This window comes from Trematomus bernacchii, unplaced genomic scaffold (genome assembly GCF_902827165.1).
Source record: "Trematomus bernacchii unplaced genomic scaffold, fTreBer1.1, whole genome shotgun sequence".
NCBI lineage: Eukaryota > Metazoa > Chordata > Actinopteri > Perciformes > Nototheniidae > Trematomus > Trematomus bernacchii.
This window is the reverse complement of record NW_022987973.1, coordinates 13,499,610-13,515,307: the sequence shown is the minus strand read 5'-3', so window position 1 is coordinate 13,515,307 and position 15,698 is coordinate 13,499,610. Positions and strand designations below refer to the sequence as shown.

Here is a 15,698-nt window from a genome sequence, read left to right as displayed (position 1 = left end):
GAGATTGTGATAATGTAGATGCTTGCAAATATACGCATGGATTAGTTGCATAATTCTAACCTAAATGTATTAGATTAACACTCGTATCATACCTTATTTCCTTTAACAGATGGGTAAATAAAATCCAGGGATAAGAAACGATAAAGTAAAGTGCCAGGAGATATAATAAGTAGAAACTACTTTCTTTTTTAGATTTAAAGTTTAATAAATGCATTGGTCGGAATTTAGTAGAGATTATTCCCCACTCACATTGTGCTTTGTTTTGTGACAATACAGACACATTCGGTCAAGGAATGTATGTAAGTATGTATGTATGTATTTATTGTGATGATTATTTACAGTATTCAGAAATTGAAGTTGCTTTTCCAGATTTATCATTGTTCTTTCAAGCCCCCAATTTGAGTTCAGCTCAGTTTTATGGACATTATATCCAGTATATAGACTGGACTTGCTTTGTGTCTGACAATGGTTTTGAGTAATCCTTCAGCTGTTTTCAATAATAAGATACACAAAATATATGTTTTGTTGTCTGTTCTAGAAACCCTCATAAACAATCTCACAATTCTTAAATGCCATAAAAAAAATCATGAACTAGACAATCAGTTGTCAAAGTCAACCAGACTTCCCTGCTGCATCGATTTACATTGGATCTCTCAAAGCTGAATAATCATGGCTGTGTAAATAGCCATTATTTCCACAGGATAAACATGGATCAAACTAAACAAATGTGTGCTTCTGTACCTGGTGTAATGAAATCACAAATAGGATTTAATAGCAGCTAATAGGGTTGTAGGTTATATCAATCGCAGATTACACTGTGATTATGCTTTGGTTTTGCATTGGAGTACAAATAAACAGGTAGACTTAAGTCAGCAATGTGTTTTATTTTAGTTGTATTATCTTGTAATGCTTCTCATTCAGTTGTATAACACAAATGTTTATCTCACAATCTCTCAAGCATTTGTAGAGAGTACAAAATATTCCAACATCCCCCATAGAGCCACACAACAGTGACTTCAGTGTACACTGTCTACAGCTTAGTGCAGCACCAAGATCACATGGACTGTAACTCATAAACACATCAAGCTTCCCCATTCAGTGCTCAGGGCCTAGTCCGCTGTGCTCTGTAGTTAACTGTCTCTGAGTGTCAAATCCTTCATCCTGATGCCAGAGACACACATGGAGAAGAATTCCTGTGTCTCATTTTATGGCTGTGGATGTCGGCGCAGGCAAGAACCGATGAGTGAGTCAGTAGCGGTTAAGTTTGTAGCTAATGCTCTGTGGCAGTTGCACAGGTTTCTTCAGCTCTGCTTAAGGCACAGTGGGGAGCTGGTTGGACTACTCCTGTCTCAGAGTTCTCACTCAGCAAAGTCAGGTTATTTAACAGCATCTAACGTTAGGACGAAGCACGAAGGAAGATGTACAGTAGAGAAGGGGGCGTGGATTCCATCAGAGAAGATAAGAGTTCACTGCAGGGTGGAGAGGAAAAAAAGATAGGGTAGTGCATGTCCAGATGTAGCCCCAGGTGCTGTTAGAAGGCATCAATCATAAATGCAATTTCATCCCTCTGAGATCGACTGTTTTCTGATAGTTTAGGGATTTCTGCTCCCATTTCTAAATACAAAAATGTAAAAAGAGACACATTTTACCCACTGTGGAGAAAACCAGTAGTTGGGAAGATGTTCCCATCTGTTTGTCTAACTACTGTATGTACAAGTTATATATTTATTTCATGTTTCCAGCTGTAGGCAGCCTGTGGTGTCAGACTAGGTTAGCTCAACCATCACCAAGCCTGTAAGCTGCAGTTCAAGCCTGACTCGAGATACTACAAGAACTACTCTGAAGTCAACAGAGATAATCCTAGAAGGTTTGTTCCTTAAAGCTTTGTGGCCTTTCAAGTAGAGACTGCAATTTTAGCAGGCGACAAAAGCTCAAATAATCATGCTGGAATCATAAGCTCTTAACATAAATCTTGGATTTCAGCAATCTTCTGCCAGTACACAATGTTTAATAATATTCTTGCATAACTTTCAAGTTATAATCTATGAGATTTTAATCAACCCCATTTTGGAAACTATTAATGGCTGTTGTTGTCAGCAATCGCCACAGGAAATGATTCAACATCATGTAATCACGTAGTCAGATGATTTTGTTGACTGTCTTCTTTATTCTTCTTTGTTGAAATCATGTGACCAGTTGAGTCCTCTGAGACACCCACAGTGTGTTTCTGTGTTTGTGTTTTAGCTCATACAGACATTTCTCTTTTTTTGTTGTATTTTATTTTTACAGTGCAGTTTGCCAAGGCAACTTCTTTCCCCCATTAATGGAAATATAGTTGACCTGTATTAAAATGCATTTGCTGTAAGCACAAGGAATTAGAGATGTCAATTTACAATGTCTTAAAAATGGAAAACATTTTCTCCTTTGAAGTGGCTAACCCGTAAATAGTTACCACCCGACTCTGCAGTTACCCTCAGCTCCACAGAGAATTTTAGTATCTTTCAGGACATTGTTTTGGTTTGACTGCCTGCTGTCTCAGCGCTCCACTAACACATCCAATGGACGACAAATACATTTAGCAATGTAATGTAGGGAAATTAAAGGACTGAGCATCTGGAGAGCAGAAGTGCATGCGCTAAGGGGCAGTGCAATCTGGTCTTACACTCACGTTTTGGTCAGAAACGCAACAGCAAATGATTTTTAATGAGGCTCTTGTCTGTTTTATGAATACATTTTAGAAGAAATTGCACTTTTATTTTACTGTGTCTCGTCTTTTCCTTTGTCATTTAATTACATGACTAGCACACAAAATTGGCACAAATTCCATTTATCAAGCAAAAAGCAGTGGGTACTGGTGCTCACGCTCATGTATGAAAGTAGGATGAGATTTAATTAGAGGGGTGTAGACAGATGAAAAGAACACAAATTGGACAAGTGGGAATTTGTCAGCACGTGTCACACCATGTCATCCGTGAAAGATGATAGGTGAGTCTGGTGACGAACATACTGTATGACTACATGCTGTGTTATGTTTTTTTGATGAGAATAAATGTTTATGTGCCTTCTATGTGGGTTAGACAATAAATGGTTGAAGGATAAATAAATAAGCATGCATGCTGTATACTGCATCCATAAATCTGCGGAAGATCTTCTAGCCCAGAAAGAGTCAAAATGATGGACCGTGTTGATAATCACATGCTAAGCAAGTGTTCTGTAAATGACTAACACAACGCACACGGCTGCTAGACATAACGCATGAACCAAACACAAACAAACACAGACAAACTACATGTCCACTCTTCAAAGCTTGCAATTTGGGAAATGGGTCAAATGGGACTTAGATTTATGTATCTTTGTCTTTGTGTGTGTGTGTGTGTGTTTCTGGTGAACCACAGCGCCAGGGAGTGACTGATGGAGCTTCATTGAGGATGTGGCAGAATGCAGATGTTTCTCAAAAGAGTCTAGCTACTGTATGATTTAATGATGAAAAGCAGACTTAGACTCGGGAGAGGCAGCAGGAGTAGACTACGTCAATATTAGAGTCAGAATCAAAGACGGGGGAGATTTATTTGTCACTCTTTATTTAAGTGTTGCTTGCAGAAACAAGTTTGGGAACTCTTTTCATCCCTGCATCTTTCATCTTTTTTAAGAAGTTTGAAAAGCTTGTTTTTGACTGTGTTTATGTCATCAAAATAGAGCCTTGCCTGACTGAGATTGTGATGTGTTCTATCCCAAAGGATATCAGGATGTTATGTTGACAGGAGACAGTATCTATCATCTGCTAATGTTTCAATTGATTTGATGTTTTGTGGAATGTTACAGCTTGTCAGGGTTGCGGATGAACACTGAGGGGAATAGAGTACGACACTAAAATGTGCTTTCTCAAAAAACGTAATAAAAGATCAAGCAAATGACATGAGTTTTTCTATTTAAGGGTTAACAGCATCGACTAACACAAGTATTGAAGTAGAGCAATAGCAGTGAAAGGTGCAAGACATCGAGACAATGGCGAGAAAGAAAAAAATCAATCATCATGACCAAACAATCACGTTTGTAGCCTTTTATAAAAAAAATAATGTATTTTCCAAGGTGGCCAGCAGATGGCACAGCACCTTTGGTCTCTAAGGGAAAGAGAACGTGTCAGAGGGAGAAAGAGAGAGATATATTTTTGTGAGTTTTGTTTTCTTGGTTGACTGATCTCCCTCAGTGGTCTGATTGTGAGAACGGACTCGTGGGAAGTGTTCTCTCACCGCAGGTGTCAGACTGCTGTTAGATAAGATTATTTGTGGAGGTGAGGGGGTTGCATTATTTGTGTGTAAGTGTTTGTGTGTGGGTCTGTCTGTTTGTTTCTGTGCACGTCTGCTCAGTGTGTACTTCCTCTCATTAAATGTCTGCCTGATAGAAATGTTTTGTTATATTGAGTTCATGTGGGAAACAACACAACACAATAAGTTGTTTTTGACTTGCACACTGTGCTCCATATGGTCACACTCACAAGGAGAAAGACAGGGAAGCCGAGAAAGAGCTTGTGCAGTCATAAGCCCTATACCTATTTGTTTTCTGTCACATAAAACCAAAGTCATATCAGTTTCGTGTTCTATGGGATTGAGTCTGTATTGTGCAGTGATTCTATTTATTTCACCTACTGATTGTGATTTTCCACAAAGAGGTTGACCTGAAGTGCTACAGCACAGTGCTTTGCTGAAACACTTCAAAATACGCAGTGAACATCTAAACAGGCAATTTGTATATAGTGCAATATGTTACTTGATGCTTCATGTATTAGTTTATTTTGCCATCTGGTTAAATTCTTTGCAGATAGTAAACACTATCAATAATGAGTTTGAATAAGGTATTGGTTAGTCCTTAAAATGGGATGTGAGCCTAGATCAATAGCCGCCTTCACACCGCGTACTTTGCAGTACTTAGTGCCGGCACTTAGTGCCCCGGCACTTATTACCCCAGGGCACTAAGTACCAATCGCGTTCACCGGAGTACTTTTCCCTGAGGGAAGATTACGCAAATGAGCCGCTGACGTCACTTCGTCTTCTTCTGCTTTGGGTTTACTGGCAGGCCGCAAACAACTTCACGGCGTATACTGCCACCCGGAGTCCCCGGCCGGAAGTCCCCGGAGTTGGGGACTGGCTTCAGTAGAAGCTGCTGGGACTCCCAGCAGCTTCTACTGAAGCCTTCCGAGTAAATCGCCAGAATGCCGACACCTCCTCATCTCCACTGCTCCCATGTTTTATTTTGTGTTGCCATAAGTTAGTCTCTGTCCGTTGGTGCGCGGGGCTAATGATAATGCTAATAATGCTAATGCCACAAATACAATGGCGGCTTCACAAAACTTTTTTACGGGGCGTGGTTTGCAATTCGCCCAGCCAATCAGAACTGGGGAACTTTTTCTCCCCAGGATAGTACCACCTCTCTAGCAGGCACTAAAAATGGGGGTAAAAGTTCCCGGCACTAAGTACTCTTTTTGGTGTGAACGCAACATAAGGGGTACTAACGGAACTAAAGGGGAAAAGTACGGGGAAAAGTACTCCGGTGTAAACGCGGCTAATATGACTAGTTGAAATAAATTGTAATACTACGTTTTACCTTTCCACTAATTCTTACTTATACTCAAACGGTGTTTAGAGCAATTGTATTTGTATGGAGCTGTTGTAAAGCAAAGCCCTACAATATTTGACATTACTCTCACCTGTCAGATTTTATATTCTAAAGTTTGCTTCATATTGTTTCTGTTCTGGACCCAATGGCAAATGCTTTCTGGATAATTTGCCGGCTTGCTGGAATTTAAACCTTCCAGCACCGAAGTGCTGTTATTTGCTTTGTGTTTGTTAAAGTGAGTGTGTTTGGTCAGGCAAATTATAAAAACAAGCGGATAATAAGGGTTAGCAGGCGCGCTAATCCATAATATCTTGTAAACTGGCAGCAGGGATAGTTTAAGCCGGTCTTATGCTAATGTTCCTACAAGTGACTGTCAGCAACAGAGAAATTCAAATATCTTCAAACATGCCTAAACCCACAAAACAACACATGTGCATTTAGACAGCACACAAAGAACACTTAGTAATGAGGACAGCAGATGTTATTTAAAACTGAACATTTTTATTTAGTATTCCAGGACATTTTAATTGTTAAACCATACATTATTTAGCTTGGAACAATCCAGTTTGTATTTATCAAAGAAGTTTGAATCATGTTGGCTTATTTGTATAGAGTATATTCTTGCAAAAAGCTTTGCTGATCCAGGCGCTATAATAAAGTCTGACAGGGCACTGAGCAAGATTTCATATTCGAGTCCCACCAGTCCTGCAGTGTTTGACAGCACAGCCCGAAACCCTTAACCCAATCAATAATGAGCCCTTTTTATTTTCTCTAGTGGAAGTAAAAATCTAAAAATATGACATATACTTGGATATTATTGCCTCAATTATTGCCCGTACTTGTCATGTATATGAGAAGAACATTTTGTTATATCACGTTTGTCAGGTCATATTTTGTGATTAATTGAGAATTAAGATTGCTGTTCTTTTCCAAGGGCTTAAAGCAGTAGCAATTATTTTCCCACTGTCACACTGTCGACTGCATTTCCTTTTGTATTCACTCACTTCATGTATTAATCAGAGTATTCTCATGAATGTCTTAGTATTATACTGAAGGGCATGTACTGATACTGTCATGTACTGATCATGAACCTTTTTAGAAAAGCTTTACACATGCAGAGGTGAATTATACATCACTGCCAATCCTATACCTTACCATTGTCACCATTGTCATGACACATTTTAGCACATGTCCTTCCATAATCCATGTATATTTGAGGTCTCCTACTATACTATACTAAGACTTACTACTTGCATGTACAAATATACAGTTGTCTTCTAAACTCTGGAAAAAGGTTGTATAAATAGCAGCCAGTATCACACTTTCAGGATAGTCAACACAATAGATCACTAGCTTGCCAAAGGCCAACTTCTTTGGCGTCAGCAGGAGGAAACACATATGAAGCCACTGTTAATTAACTGCGGATACACAAAACATGTCAAACATAAACTCATAATCCATGCCTCCCGTCAAAACTGTCGCGTTGCACTTAATTTGAAATACTTTTGCTCACACAAACAAAAAAAGGAAGGAACCATGTTAGAGAGGTTTCTATCCTCACATCATGTCATCTTCATTTGAAATGCCACATCTGATAATCTTCCTCTTTATAATTACTACCTGTGACATTTATCCAGATTCCTACACTTTCAGTTTTCCTTGGAGACGGAAAATCCTGATTTTAGGAATTAAATTGGATTCATTTTCCTTCAAAATAACATATCATTTGTTTTAAAGGGCATGCAAATCTACATCATGTATAATACTAAAACTAATAATACTAAAACTGTTTTTTCATTAATTACTTGAATACAATTCTGTCAGACCCTAAATTTCATAAAACATTCTTTCCTGTCGATTCATTCATCCGTTTGTCAGCTGAGTTTGTCATTGCAACACTGCTGGGCATGTGAAGATTGACATCTTCCTCAAATGTTGTTATAGCTGACAGGTTTTGTAAAACTAGAGATGCAGATTGCAGTCTGTCTGTCTGTGTGTCTGTCTGTGTGTCTGTCTGTGTGTCTGTGTGTCTGTCTGTGTGTCTGTCTGTGTGTCTGTCTGTGTGTCTGTCTGTGTGTCTGTCTGTCTGTGTGTCTGTCTGTGTGCCTGTGTGTCTGTCTGTCTGTCTGTCTGTGTGTTTGTCTGTCTGTCTGTGTGTCTGTCTGTGTGTCTGTCTGTCTGTCTGTCTGTCTGTCTGTCTGTGTGTCTGTCTGTCTGTCTGTCTGTCTGTCTGTCTGTCTTTCAGCATTATCATCATGAACTACCTTATACAAATTCAACACCATGCATCTAAATCTGAATCAAGACCACCCCCTCCCTTCCCTCCTACCCCCTCTCCCCTCTGTCCTCCTTTATTTCCTCTTTTTTGGTTAATTGAATGTTGCATTTTTGGAGCAGTTCTAAGATATATAATGAGGTAATTTGCATTAGACTGCAGATTGGGTGACCTTTGCTTTTGCCAATAATTACTGTAAAACCCGTCTCTGTCTGTCATCACCAAGCACCAAGGATGTGGCAGGAACCTCTCTGTGCTCACGAAAGGTTAGCTTGAGGCTTGTGTCTGGACTTATGAAAAAGCCTGAGGAAAATGTCATTAGAGCAGGGGGAAAAGACACTCGGAATTAACAAATGGAAATTCAATCAGGATGGCTTTAAGGATGGTGTGTGTGCGGGGGTGCGTGCGAGTGTGTGTGCTTGCATATCAACAGACGGGCTATACAGCTTGCCCTAGCAACACTTTAAGAGATTCCTCTCGTCAGTGAGAGTGTGGAATATGGAAAGAGGGGGACCCCGGTGGCGACTTCTGTTAACTCTGCAGGCCACTTTGACTTTGCCAACATGCAAACAAACTGACAACACAAACTAAATTATCAGACTATAAATGTCCCTGCAGCAGTCCTCACAAACATGATAATATGCTTCCACCAATAACAAGAAATTGTACGGCCTTGATTTATTATGCCTGACGTTAATTACACGATGCATTTATAAAAAGCTCAAAAGTATTGCACTTTTCACCGTGCTGAATTGTTGTAACAGTGCGTGGTGTTTAATATGCATGCTGTTATTGGTTGTCATTGTGCAGTGAAACGTGACTGTATGTACCATGTGTTTACTCTCCTTCCCACCAATAACGCGGCCCAAGTCAAAATAGACTTTTTTTAATCTACAATCCCTCTTTTGGAACTCAAAATGAACCCCTTCTATTCATCGATGACTTCCGTACTCGTAAATGTTTAATACATTTCACATTGTTCAAACAATCTCTCGAGGCTGCTTATTTCACACTGCAGTATTGATCAGTGTATGAAGCAGCATGCATGAGCCCCTCAGCTCAGTGTTAAATATTAGTGTGAGAAGGATTTGAGGGTGCAGAGCAGAGCACTAACATCGTAGGCTCTGTTTTGTGCTCTTGGTTCTAGTCGCAGCGGCGCGTCACGTTTCACCTGCCGGATGGCTCTCAGGAGAGCTGCAGTGACAGCGGTCTGGGGGACCACGAGCCTGTTGGCAGTGGCTCCCTCCTCACACAACCTCTCCCTCTGGTGCAGGCGCAGGACGACTTCTACGAGCAGGCCTCCCCCGATAAGAGGACTGAAGCTGACGGCAACTCCGATCCCAACTCTGGTGAGTTGTAAATGACTGCATCTCATGGCACAGAATGATCTTGTTGTTGCATGGTCTTGCATGGTATCTCTCGTTGTCTCTATCCTCTTTTACAAACTTTAAAGCACCATTGCAGACATTTTAAACGACGGCAACTTGTTCACTCAGAGGACATTGTGTTCAATTCGATTGTGTTCAAGTTGTTTTTTATAAAATGTTCTGCTCATCGTATGGAAAGGCAGTGAAATCGGAACATGTTTAGTCTGTTGGTGTGGGTTAAGGCAAATCAATTCAGATTTTGCTTTAGGGAATGACTAAAACTCCTTGAGCAGAGATAATAAATAGTCATGAAAAACAACATCAGTCTTTATAAAGAACTCAACGTACCAAATACCATTTAATTTAGAGTCATTTGATTGCCCAAGTAGGTTTCTAGTGGATCCAAGAGCAGGTCATTCATTTCTCAGTTAATCATCCAGACTTGTTCATTTCTCCCAGGAGCAAACCTGGGCCTCCCATAGGCTCCTCACCTATTTGTGAAACTCATTTGATTTATTTAGAGATGATTTCCCAGTTGGAAGTCTTGGTGCTCAGCTGAAGATGTTAACTTCCCACTATTTCTGGTGGGAATGTACATCTCCGACCCAGTTTTCTCATTTTATCATTAAGAGGTGAGGCGTGCGCCAAGATCAAGCGCATCGCCCCAAGGTCGATGCCAGCTTGACTGCTGAGGGTGGAGCAGCCAGCACCACAGACATACAAGTGCTGTGAGTAAACTGAGAGTGTGTATGATTTCAGACAGACCCTAACTTAGCAGATGTACTCACAGTTGGCAGATGTTCTCCGTGTAGGCCTACTGACTCAGAGTCTTCACAAATGAATGGATCTGCACATGCCCAACCACGTGCCTTGTTTGTACAGCAGTGGAAAAAGCATTGCTTTGAGTAAAAAATTAGAACAAAGGAAGTTTACAAGAATGGAAAACTAAATGTAGACTGTCTCTGCATGTTCCTATCTATGCAGGCAACAGTTGTATGCTATAGATGTGATAAATGTAATAATGTACAATACATGTAATTATACAAAATAGTTAAAATCTGAAAGGGAAAATATGTTTTTGAATGCAGGATGTAGTGGAAGATTATAATTCTTCAGTAAAAGTGGTTCATGGATGGTGATAAGTACAAAGCATGTGTAGACACTGCAGACCGACGTGTCAGCTGCAAGTATGAGTTTAGTTGCCTGACATTTAAGGGGAAATTAGGTCTTGAGGAACACTACTGCATATATGGAAAAAAATGTTTTAGGCCTTGTTGTGGCAACAGAGGTAGCTGCACAGCATTCTAATACATTTCCTGGAATGATTCGATTTTATTTCGGGCAAGATTGATAATCATAAAAAATCTGTTGGTGTGGAGTAAAAGAGAAGTGAGACCTCTGTAGCCCGCTCCTCGTCTCTGTATGAGGCTAGAGACTCGAGGCTACATCACATTCTACTGGCAGAACAAACCCGAATCTCTGACCCAATTGTTGAAAGTCTAATTGCGTTTTGGGCACTGTAGGCTTCAGTTTTTGGGATAGATGAAAAATGCTAGGAATAAAAAATCCACTTCGTTCTTAATTTGTCATTAGAAGAAGAAATGTCTGAGACAGCTAATTAAATAACTGACAATTAATGTTTGGCATATCATTTTATTTTACAAAATTTTAATTGACACCAATCATTAGGTAAATATGTTGTGATAAAACATAATCCGGGGAGTTATACTTTAAATGGAATTTATTTTTATTGGAATCAGCCATGAAATTACATATTATGCGAACATTATTTTCTTGAGACACAGTCCATAATTTCTTTGCAAGTGACAGACAGGCGATTGACGCCAAAAGGAATTAATAATGTTACGTATATATATATGTAAGCTGTAATTAAAGCATCAGAAATGATCGCCCAGTACTCTTTATCATCACGCTACGGTTCATGGCTTGGTATTTATGCAAGATGTTTAATTGACATATGCAAATTTGCTACACATGTCAGAAAAGAGCTACGCTTTAAATGTGATTGGTAATAAAATGCATTAACAAATATGTTACAGACACTACAAATGTCATATCTAAGTATTGCACAGCTTGGCTAACTTACTGTGAATTTAGATGTGTTGAATGTGTTGGAACAGTCCAATGACAACAAAACTTAAATAAAACAGCAACACTGTTTTCCGAGAGAAAAATGTTAAATTTCAACTATTGAACAGTGACGCCTGACCCTGTTAAGAGACTTAACCTACATTAGATATGAATAGCATGTTTTAAATTGTATAAAACAGCTATTCTCTTGAAATGCAAATAAACCTACAGTATGTATTTGTATACTATGTAAATGGTAGAATTTATGGAACATTTAAACAGTAACATTATTATTTTAAAGCCCTCTGCATGTTACATGACTTACATATTTTTTTTCAACAAACGGCATAATTAATTTTTCACTAACCAATGGCATTCTGTTTTGTTAAATTGTTTTGCCTGTCAGCAAACACTTAACAGTGTTTTTTGATCATTGACCTGCTTCTTGGCAGGATAATGATTTTATGTCTGGTGTATGAGGGATGTGTCACCTGCCGGTGGGTTTGTCAAATATGTGAACTCAGTGGTAACTAGTTTTGAGTAAGTCTCTGTCAGACTTGAAAAGCCTCCGAATCGTATGAAATGACTCAGTCTGTTGACAGAGGCAAACAGGATCTGGAAGATATTTGACACTATTATGTTCAAATTTGAAGTGTAAAGAATCTTCTTCTAACACTGTTGATAATAAAAACATTTGAGACGAGGACCTTGACAGTGGGTGTTCGTACCGCAACGCTTTGTTCAAGGTTGAAAATAATATCACTGTTGCCTGTTTTGCCTGACATATTGAGACTGTTAAATAGACCCTAAAATAAATCTAAATTGAAATATTATTTTAATTTAATAAACAAGTTCAAGTCTGCAATCCGAATTTTTTGTAAAAATATTGAAAAACTAATGTATTTTAAAGGTGTTCACTTGTGTTATTTGGTTGCAAACAGCAATGAAATGAACATGATACAAAGAATAGTTGACTTAGATGAGAGTGATCAGTATGTTACAGCAACAGCAACTTTATATTAATAATTGAATCATATTTATGGCAAGTTATCTGAAGTTATCCAGACAGCGATCTGCACACTGTACACTACCGAGTTGAATAATGAACAAAATACTGACAACCCCCTGTGATGTCCATTGCACTTACTGCATGTGAAACACTTTAAACTGATAATTTAATAGTGGGAGTAAAATAAAATTGCCTTTGGAACTTTCCTTATCTGTTTTATGTTGAGAAAAAGAGTTACTTACTAATGATCCTTTATGTAATACAGGAGAGGGGTTAGACTTATGCGTAGGTTGTGTCTTTCATCTGAACTGAGGAAATATATAAGGTGTGGGAGTTGTGAAAGTCTGATGTCTAACAGTGTTTTGATTTGTTTTACAATGGAGTAGAGAATGAAGAGATTGTTTATATTTCTAACAAGAGAAAACCTGTTGAACATGAGATAGAGGAAAATGCAATAATAGATGAATGGTAATCAGGGACACAGCAGTTTCAGTCAACAATATGATATGTTTTTTAAAGAGAGAATTAAACTTGACAGTAATATATGAGCTGATAAGTCAAATACCTTTCACCTTTCCCTGTTCCCCAAAAATGATTGAATTCACTACTTGAGTGTTCACTGAGCATTTTCACAAAAGTTATTCATTTGTACACACAATTCCCAAAACAGTACTTTTAGCAAGTGCATGTGTAAACCGTTAAGAGCTTCTTAATATTCGCTGTCCACGGTGCTAGACGCATGCATGAATTAATTTTCTTAAAATGATTATTTACCTTAAATGGATTTAAAGTAACTTGCTGCATGAAGTCCCCCATTAACGTTGGTAGGTATTAGAAAAGGATGTAGAATAAAAGAGCATAAATGAAAATAATTACACAGTAGATACAATGAATCTTATGAATAAGCAGCCTAATTTACATTCAGCAGTTGCAGCCTGCATCCTCGCACATTTTTTTTTTTGTCTAAACTTGTTAAATTATATGTTGAATGATTTATCTATTGTTCACAATTGCCCTTAAACACACATTAGGCTGATCTGTAAAATCAACACGTTGTATTTTACATCATTTTGCAACTGGTAGTCTCTTTCGACAAGAGAAACAGCCAGACAACATAAACACGCCAGTCCAGTTCAACCGGCCTGTGCTGTGGTTTTTAAAAGAAGATCTTCAGTATAGGCTACATACTGGTTCAGATTACAGAGGCAGGAATCAGTATTGGGCCTCTGTTTCTCACTTTTAGGGAATGAATTCCATTGCTGAAAAATAAATGTCTGTGTGATCACCTGTCAGCCGGTTGAAAAACCTAAAATGAAAGCCGAAAAAAACATAGCTGGCATTGCCACACGCTCTACCGCGCCAACTATGGCACACGTTACCAATACACCAAAGCAGCATAGCCAGGAAAATAATCTCAGAGTCCCAGGAAAATATAAATTGACCGATGTGGTACTGTGTTCTGCTCCCTGCGTTGAAATGAAAATAGTGCTCAAAGACTTAAAATACAAAACATTGCATCGCAGTTGTGGGTTCTTTTACGGAATAAAAGGAAAAATAATGTACAGTGTTTTTTAACTGAGTTTTAGGGTCAATCCAGCTACCAGGTAAGAGAGAGGTATCTCTAATATTTGTGCTTGTTTATGATTTGCTATGACTTCAGTGTGCACTCTCCTGAGAACACAAAAATGTCTTCAAATTGACGCTTTTATCTTTATTAAGTCCCACTATTAAAAGACAAATCAATTAAATGGAAAGGAGGACAGAAATTGTCAAACAACTCCACTGCAATTATAGTGTGAAGTTATTCCTGATAGTTTTCAAAGAAATAACTGAATCAAATAAACAACCAAGTCACATATTTACCAAATAAATGCATATTTTGGATGAAACATAATGCTGTTGTGAGATACAAGCCTGAAAAAAAGATATTACAATTGATTACTGGGCTGTTGAGGTCTGTCAGATTGGTTGTGCATGGATGACAGTCCCTAGACTACAAAGAAGCAGAAATAATACATGACAGGCGAAGGCCAAGGATAGACAGAGAGGAGAGTGGGTGGGATAGGGAAATCATGTTTATTTATAAAACATTTAAAACAACCATTACTGTCTAAAGTGCTGCATGAATGATTTAAAAACATCGCTGACAAGACAACACTGGGCAGTAAGACAAAAGGATCCCTTGCACAAGCAGGCAGATGCATAGACACGCGCAGAGAGTCATAGGACAATGGAAATGGACTGTGAGATGAAATTGAATGAGTTGTTGGAGTGTTTGGAAATGGTATAATGAGGAAGCAACCCTTAAGCTTCACATCTTGTCAATACTAAGAGCCCCATGCCTGATGACCTCAGAGTTTACGGGTCAGATGGGTACAAAAGAAATATAACAGATTAGCCTAATAGACAGCAACATAATCTTAAAATGATTTTTTGTATTTTGTCCTTGGAGACAAATGAAGAGAGCCGACCGTGAGTGAAGAGGTTACTATGGGATGCCAATTGGGCCACATTTACATGATTTTCACGAGTGTTTTCCTACAACAAACTGATTTGGATACATTTTGTACACACAAGCCAACCAACAAGTCGTGTCTGTGCATTTGAATGTCCTTTAAAGGCAAGATCTAAACTATGATGCGGTTGGATATCTTGACCCTCAACAATTGTAGCCTGATTGTGAGCTTTTCAATGGACATTTGAGATTTGTTTTATTTTTTGGTTTTGTGGTGTGTGACCATTTTCAAATCAGATTTTCTTTTCATACAATAGACAATTTTATGGAATATGCACTCAGCAAAGGCTCACCTTCTGGATATTAGATCAGTCATTTACTTTTAAACATTACAGTATATCATCCAATATTGTTTGATTTGTTTTGTAAACCTGAACATTTGTCTAAGATGTTTATTTTTTAACCCCATGCTTTTCTTAGTTCTTACACAGTGAGTGTGAGTAATATCTTATACATTGACTTTTGAGCAGTGTCGTGGCATTGTTAGAGCCAAAACAATCCAATATATAAATACGATGAGAAATGATTTTAAATAGTTGGGAAATGGCAGTATTTGTGTTTCATGTTTTTGACATGACACGGATGTGAATAGACAAAGGGATTTGCAACAAGCAATACAGATAATCAAACAACAAGGCTAAGTAAGATGTTGAACTTGAAATTAAGAATGTTTGTTTTAGTTAACATGTTTACTAAACAGCTTTCTGAGTTGTGTCCCGTTTGTGGCTGTAATCCCAGAAAAAGTTCTCTGTGCAGGTGGTAAGAGAGGACAGGAGGGAACAGGAAGAAATACATTGTGATTGAAGCATCTGGCAATGTCCCAACTAT

At 38.5% G+C, this 15,698-nt stretch overlaps 1 protein-coding gene across 3 annotated transcripts in view; it reads left to right on the top strand.

Moving 5' to 3' along the window:
• LOC117471237 (protocadherin-9) overlaps window positions 1-15,698 on the top strand; it is a 184,506-nt gene that overhangs the window by 119,706 nt on the left and 49,102 nt on the right. For 2 of the 3 annotated variants that reach the window (XM_034116094.1, XM_034116093.1), the window contains one exon: window positions 9,036-9,237. In XM_034116094.1, coding sequence (XP_033971985.1) covers window positions 9,036-9,237 — 202 coding nt within the window. The remainder of the gene's footprint in view (window positions 1-9,035; window positions 9,238-15,698) is intronic. The other variant, XM_034116095.1, reaches the window with a different exon arrangement.